At 33.0% G+C, this 7,780-nt stretch overlaps 1 protein-coding gene and 1 long non-coding RNA gene across 7 annotated transcripts in view; one reads left to right on the forward strand and one right to left on the reverse strand.

Moving 5' to 3' along the window:
• Nucleotides 1-5,117, forward strand: part of LOC116844781 (exonuclease DPD1, chloroplastic/mitochondrial) — a 30,155-nt gene extending 25,038 nt beyond the window's left edge. For 2 of the 6 annotated variants that reach the window (XM_032816802.1, XM_032816803.1), the window contains exons 2-4: nucleotides 3,496-3,791; nucleotides 3,933-4,099; nucleotides 4,182-5,117. In XM_032816802.1, the coding sequence (XP_032672693.1) occupies nucleotides 3,572-3,791; nucleotides 3,933-4,099; nucleotides 4,182-4,811 (1,017 nt within the window). In that variant the 5' untranslated portion in view covers nucleotides 3,496-3,571 and the 3' untranslated portion in view covers nucleotides 4,812-5,117. Of the gene's footprint in view, nucleotides 1-1,309; nucleotides 1,435-1,698; nucleotides 2,404-2,526; nucleotides 2,552-3,495; nucleotides 3,792-3,932; nucleotides 4,100-4,181 lie in introns of those variants that run through there. The other 4 variants (XM_032816804.1, XM_032816801.1, XM_032816806.1 and 1 more) reach the window with 4 other exon arrangements.
• On the reverse strand, nucleotides 3,812-7,484 carry LOC116844787. Its single transcript, XR_004378135.1, has 5 exons — nucleotides 7,339-7,484; nucleotides 6,990-7,262; nucleotides 6,731-6,924; nucleotides 6,517-6,585; nucleotides 3,812-4,792 (listed from the first exon to the last, which is right to left on the reverse strand). It is a non-coding gene; the product is annotated as an uncharacterized LOC116844787 (long non-coding RNA).
• Nucleotides 7,485-7,780: the final 296 nt, after the last annotated feature.

Here is a 7,780-nt window from a genome sequence, read left to right on the forward strand (position 1 = left end):
GTCCCATTGGAACAAGTGCGTCGTGCGTCGCACGCACGTCATCCCAATTAGAGGATTTAATTAGTTAACTCATGGCGCAGCAGACGACGCGACGCGTGACGCGCTCAGTGGGAACTCAGCCTTATGGCTCCTGCACACAGGACACGGTAATCCTTGCCGCGCGGCTGGAAGTTCGTGCGACAGCCAATCAATATGCTGCTTTCCGTAATAACTTTCTAGCTCTTACGGAAAAACAACATATTGATTGGCTGTCGCGCGGACTTTCGCCGCGCGGCAAGCATTACCGTGTCCTGTGTGCAGGAGCCATTAGAGTGAAAAGCCCATATTCTGAATCCTCTTTTATCGATAAAAATGCTTTAAATGTAGCTTCTCAGTCAATCAGATGGCTCCTAAGCCTTTTAGAAGCACTTTTATAAATAAAAGAGCATTCAGAATATGGGCCTAATAGCTTCTGCACACAGGACGCGGTAATGCGCGGCGGAAGTTCGTGCGACAGCCAATCAATATGCTGCTTTCCGTAATAATCTTTTAGCTCTTACGGAAAAAAAACATTGATTGGCTGTCGCGCGGACTTCCGCCGCGCTGCAAGCATTACCGCGTCCTGTGTGCAGGAGCCATAAGTCCCGATATACAATAGGTGTAGTAAGCTTTAAGCCGTAAGAAATTAACCAATCACAATTATTCCTCTATAATTCCACTGTGATTGGTCAATTTCTTAAGGTTTAAAGCTTACTACACCTATTGTAGATCGGGACTAAGGATGCAAACCTATGCAGCGGAATAGTGGAGCGCGGAACGAGAGCGGAACCAATCATGAGCGGAAGCAATCACGAGCGAAAACTGTGGAACGCGTGTGATTGGCTGCGTTCAAAAAACATAGCTGATCAGTGAGCGGTCAGTGATTATTGGTCCTTACTATTAGATCCCTAACTTTAGACCAATTACGTTGACTAATTACTCAACCGTTGTGTAATCGTTGTGTCTCCTGAACGCATCTATTGGTTCCGCTCTCATTCCGCGCTCCGCTATTCCGCTGCATGAGTTTGCACCCTAAGGTTGAGTTTCCACTTGGCGCGTCACGCGTCGCGTTGTCCGATACTTTATTCTGATTGGTCCGTCTTCAGAAATGCACCAATCAGAGAGTACTTTCATCCAGCAAGCAATCCAGCATGAAAACAAGCATCGTGTGCCGCTAGTTTTATATTTGTCTCACTTTAATAAGTGCGTTCGGGGATATTTGCTATTAGTGCTATTCAGCGCTACCGTGTCATTCTATCCTTGTGTTTATCTAAGAAGCGATAAAGATAGAAGAATGCGGTAGCGTTGGTAGCGTGCTCCTCGAATGCACCCAATGTATTGCTGCACCAGTTTAGTAGTGCATCTACAAAGAATAGGTCTATGTTATGTCTATGGTGTCAGATAGCAAAAAAACAGGTTGCATTTAAAAATTTTTTTTTTTTTTTTGAGAAAATTTTATTATATATATATTCTATACTATATGTGACATGAACGGTAATTATTAAGTTTGGCCCCACCACCTCCGATTTTGACGAAATTAGGCTCAATCGATGCGTTTTGTTAAAGAAACAACTTTTTTATTTGACAAAATCGTCGCTCTCTACTGTGAAGCGAGATATTAATAGACAAATCTGAGGGCGCGTTAGGTTAGAAAATCTGTCATACCTTCCTTCCTTCCTTCCTTCAATATTTGGCTAGAGGCGTATCAGTGACTCATGCCCCAACGCCATTACTCAGACAGGTGCTGCCATCGTATGTTGTGTATCCATTTAAATTATTTGATTTGTTTGTTTCAGAAACTTTGCTATGTCATACCTTCCTTCCTTCCTTCAATATTTGGCTAGAGGCGCTGCCACAACTCAAATCCCAACGCCATTACTCCAAGGCCGGTATTCATAGTCAGATCTTATATTTAAGATCATCTTAAGTACTGTCTTAAGTGTCATGAACCAATCACAGAGCCGTATTCGCATCTTAAGACATTACTTAAGACGGTCTTGAAATAAGATTTGACTATGAATAGCGGCCCAAATCTGTCATACCGTCTATCTCTAGCTGTGTGATTGGGGGGCCTCGACCCCCCGCACCGCGGTGGGGGTGGGGGCCATAGTCTTTTCTGAGAAATTCATTTTTTAGCTTATAGCGTGTTCGACTGGCCCTGGGTTAATCGCGAGAGCGATTAATGACGTCTAAGTCTCTACTAGCCAATCATAAAACTTATAAGTACTTGTTCGACCAATAAACGTAAGCTGAATAACCCAGAGTGGGTTAACCCAGAGCCAGTCGAACATGCTATTAAGCACAAGAGATTGCGGCCTCCACCTCGCCGCGGTGCGGAGGGTCTGGAGGGCGAAGCCCTTCTAGTCACGCAGCTAGAGATAGACGGTATGACAGATTTTCTAACCTAACGCGCCCTCAGATTTGTTTATTAATATCTCGCTTCGCAGTAGAGAGCGACGATTTTATCAAATAAAAAGTTGTTTCTTTAACAAAAATGCGTCGATTGAACCTAGTTTCGTCAAAATCGGAGGTGGTAGGGCTAAACTTAATAATTACCGGAAGTAGTTTTTGTTAGGTTATCTTTTCATAGAATATGTTCTCTTATATATTCCATTATTACATTCGATGTACCTTACTGCATTTTCAATAATAGTTATAGAAATACTGTGATTTTGTAAAGTGAATTTTATGATGTTATACATATTTATCTGTAATATAAAATAAGCCGGGTGAAATTTAAGCACTGCTTTTTGAATATTATCATAATATAAAAATATTATATGTTAAAATTGATTTTTTAATTAAATAGGTAATATCGGTCTTAATAAAAAAATTGTTTTATGGGAGTTTTCGTAAATATGAAGTGAATTATATACAAGTTACCTGATTCAACATGTACATCCACTTATATGCAGATAAGTCTTATCAAACAGAATATAAGTTTCTTTATAAATAACTACAATAGTTATTGAGATATTAATTAAAATACAAATTGGCTGATTAGTGCACGTAATGTAGTATAAGCTCTGTCTAAAGAGAAATTTCTTAAATTTGTTTCTAGATTCACAGAGACAGATATAAATGTATGATTTCAGATCATATGAGCGATGCTAAGTTGTGCCATTCACTGCTAATATTATCCCACTTTTTATTAAAAGTCAATATTCATTATTGCTAAGAGATTAACATGTTGTAGATATGGCTCTTTAGAGAGTCATATTCTATCTCATAGAATCCTGTTGCATTACGTGTACTAATTCATCTATTTTTTCCAATTAATATCCAAATAATTGCAGAGATTATTTAATATAATATTTAATTATTTAATTTAATTTAATATAATATTTGCAAAGAATTTTTTGTTTAATTTGATAAGATTTACTTATATAAACAGATGTATGCATTGTGCCAGATATGATGTAATGCTTGAATAATCTATTATTTGTTATAATTAAAATTAAAATGTATTATTTTTAGAGAATTATAATTACTGAATATTAGAGAAAGCGTGAAAAAAGACTGTTATATCTGTGGAGAGGTATTACACAAGAAAATGGATACACGGATTCAGACATTTATATTCTTTGACTTGGAGACAACTGGTCTATATGAAGGAGCAGTTGCACCTCAAATTACAGAAATAGCTTTAGTTGCTGTTTCCAGGAAGTCAATATGTAACAGCAGGCAGAATTCTCTGCCAAGGATTTTACATAAACTAGTACTTCCAGTTAATCCAAAAAAAATTATATCATCAAAAGTGGAAGATATGACAAGTAAATTTTAATTACATATATGCTTACATATATATATATTTTTTTTTTATATGTAAATGTACTTAATGCTTATGTGTATGTATGCTCATATGGAATAATAAAAAAAGAATAGTTTACTATATATCTATTTTTTTTGTACAGAATTATATAATGAAGATATGATGTTACTACAGCCTTTTGAATCTGGAGTTTATGAATTAATAATGTACTTTTTGCGTCGTCTTACACCACCCATTTGTTTTGTAGCACATAATGGTGATGCATTTGATTATCCAATACTTTTGTCAGAATTAAAATGCATTAACGAGGTAATTAATTTGTAATAGTTATATTTTACACTTTATTATTCCTCCTCTTTATTAAATAATATCTAGCTTTCTTTTGTTAAAGGTTATTGATAATAGAATTTTGTGCATTGACACATGTAAAATGTTCAAAGATTTCTTTAAAGGAGTACCAAGCGATACTATGTCATACAGCTCTACTGTCAATGCTCTACATGCAAAAGAAATTGACAATTTGCTGGATGATGAATACAATGAGTCCTTGTCTGCAGTATTAGACTCAGTGATGATGATGAGCAAAAAGACTGTAGGCCAAAATATAGCCACGACATCTTTGCAAAAATTCTCATGCGAAGACAAAAATACTAAAGTTCCCGACAGTAAATATAATGTAAATGAGAACGCTGTTGACAGTAGTTTGCAAAACTACAAAAGTCAAAACAATCAAAAAACACCGACGAGTCAGATAATGAAGCAACAGGATACCGTGAATCGACCTTTTAAGCAGAATAATTATAGACGAAAATTAGAATTTGGATGCGAAACAAAGAGCCCCGTCAATTTCAAACTCGCCAGTATTTATGAACACATGTTCGGCTCAAATTTTGAAGATGCACATTCCGCCGAGGCAGATTGTTCTGCAATGCTGCGTTGCGTTATTCAGATTAACGATTACTTCCTTACATGGTCAGACAATAATGCATCCCCTCTGGCTTTCTGTAAAAAGATACAGTAACCTTTTTGATCAATTATAGACAATTTAATCATAAAAATAAGTCGAAAGATAATACAAAATAATATAGTACAAGTTTTTGTCTATTAAGATACAAGATCAATGCATGTATGAAATTGTAAGTGTTAATTCCTTATAGATATTGTATAAGGTGTATATTTAAAAAAATATTTTTATTACTTGTTCTTACTATTGTTTATAGCATGGCAAATATTTTAATATTCTTTGTTAGTAAAAATATGTTTATATAGTGAAAGTATAATAAATGAACACTTCTATTAATTAAAATATAATATTTATATATCTTAACACACACACACACATATGACATTAAATCAAAGAATTCGTAAATGTAAGTGGTGTTTCGTAGATAGAATATGTGTTATGTGTGTCTGTGTAGCTACTTTCTCCAGTTTCCACAGTTAGAAAAATAAGATAAAGTTACAGAAAAATCATAAAAAGTGTGACCAAATTTAACTTTATTTTGCGGCATTATCAAATCTTAAATTATTTATTAATAAAATTATAGCTACTTATGAGTATATTAAAAATATATAAGTATCAAGGTGTGTGATGCGTCCGGCATTTGGAAGAAAATGAACTAAAAAAATACGTATTCTATTGGAATAAATGATACCGTTAAACCCTTAGTTACCATTAAACTTATAGAAAATGTTACAATAGAATAAAAGTTTCTATCAATAAAATAATACAGATTATAAATATTAATAATATTTATTAATTTATAGTGACTTTCATCAGTTGTAATTAACTTAATTGTCGATTAATTCCATTGTAATAAATATGGATCCAAAGCAGTTTCTTAAGCTGCTTCTTAAGCTGTTCTTTCTATAAGAGCAACACGCATTATTATCAGTTTATTCTGACTGATTTTAACAAAACGGGAAATGAAGCTAGTATGATATTGCATACACGAAGCAGGATGCTGTTTATAGATTATGTGCATAGTTTGATATCTGAGCTATGCTCATAATCACGATTTTGTTATTTTAATTGCGAATTTGAATAATATTACTATTTTTATCAATAATAATTAATAATACAATAAGTTATTTAAAAATTTATTATATACTTTTTTTGGTAGTGTCATCTGTTGGTTTTGAAATTTTTTTGGATCATTTTCTCCCAAAAGGTTAGACGCACCACTTTGATACTTAAGACCCTTGCAGAATGCCAAGCAACAGACAATAGGAAATAGGAATTCGGATTGATCAATTATTTCTATTCCCTGTTCCTATTGACTAATGCTTATTTCTATTGCCTGTAGTCTGGCATTGTGCAAGGGCCTTCATACATATATCTTAAATCTACCCATCATTAGCTATAATCTTATAAAAAAATTATTTAAGATTTTAAATGCTACAAAATATGAGGCTAAATTTATGAGAGTTTGGCTGCTTTCTTTATAAATATTTTAAATAACATGTATGTATAATAAACTAAGTATATATAATTTTAAGATAATTACTTGACCAATATTTTAGTGTCTAAAGAAAAAAAAAATTCAGTCTATTATAAAAAATACTTGAATATTTATTATAAAAGAGAGAGAGAATATTTTAATGTACATAAATTCCAGGATTTATATTATATAACTAAATGTTTAAAAAATAGACATTGATCATATATTTTTCAAAGTACATGTATATATTCCAGTATATACATGTATAAGTACACGTATACTTACCACTTTCTAGCTATATTTCATATTGTGATTTTAGTATATTCTTCAGATGTTTGTTTTCTTCTGAATTCACTGCAATAAAAATTCAGATAAATTTTAAAATGTTAACATACAGATTAGTAAAAGATAATTTTTGTTTTTTTAATGAATAACAAAATTCAAATCCTAACACGTTATGTTTTATTTTTCTTATACAAAATATTGTGTAAATACTTACAAACAAATTTAGCTATAGCAAATTGATCCTTCGGATTTTCTACTATCTGCTTCTCAATATTTTTTATAATATTCAATAATCTGTTTTCTATGTTTTTCATTTCATCATATTTGATTTTTTCCAATAAATTCAGGTTTTCGTCCCAATAATATTTTATACAACGATTATGGAAAGCTTCAGAGTTGTTGTAACATCTACAAGTATTTTTGCTTTATTATTTGATAAAAGAAGAACATTTTTTCAACGTTAAAAACAATACCGTGAAAAATAAAAAAGTCGATGACTTTCCTTGGTTTCCTTTTTGCTGTTTAAAGATATCTAGATGGTAGAAACATAATGGGTGCGTTCAGAAGACACAACTGTTGCACAACGGTTGAGTAATTAGTCAACGCAATTGGTCTAAAGTTAGGGATCTAACAGTAAGAACCAATAATCACTGACCGCTCACTGATCAGCTATGTTTTCTGAACGCAGCCAATGTTTCAATGTAATAGCTGGCAATACTCTTCAAATCCTGCGTATCTCTAAATTTCTAAAAATACAACTATTATTAGTAAAATTAACTTCAAATTAATTAATGTTTATAATTTTTTGATATATTGGTATACTTTTAAGTGGCGTATTATGAGTTTAGCTCGTCCGTGTTCAGTGAGAATAACTTTTTCAAATTCATCAAAACTTAATCGCCAATATCGATTTTGTTCTGCATCGGAAATGTTTTTATTCTTTAATGGCTTAGGAACCAGGAACCAATTTTTACCACAATACTACGCAAAACGATAGAAATTAGTATATATCAAAATTTATCAATTTTTTTAAATAATGTAAACACCATGTATATACAGGGTGAGTCATCTGAATCTATCACCTCCAATAACTCGTTTGTGTGGCCAGGAATCGAAAAAAGTTTCATATAAAAGTTGTAGGGTTTCGAGGGGGAACCAAAATGGCGTACCTTTCAACTTTTGATTTTGACCGAAAGTGGGTTACTTCAACCGGAAGTGGTTTTTTTAAAATGGAAACCCCCCTTTTTGACACCGGAAAATGAAA

Source organism: Odontomachus brunneus, unplaced genomic scaffold (genome assembly GCF_010583005.1).
Source record: "Odontomachus brunneus isolate Ranch 3 - 2012 unplaced genomic scaffold, Obru_v1 Obru_scaffold_046, whole genome shotgun sequence".
NCBI classification, from domain to species: domain Eukaryota; kingdom Metazoa; phylum Arthropoda; class Insecta; order Hymenoptera; family Formicidae; genus Odontomachus; species Odontomachus brunneus.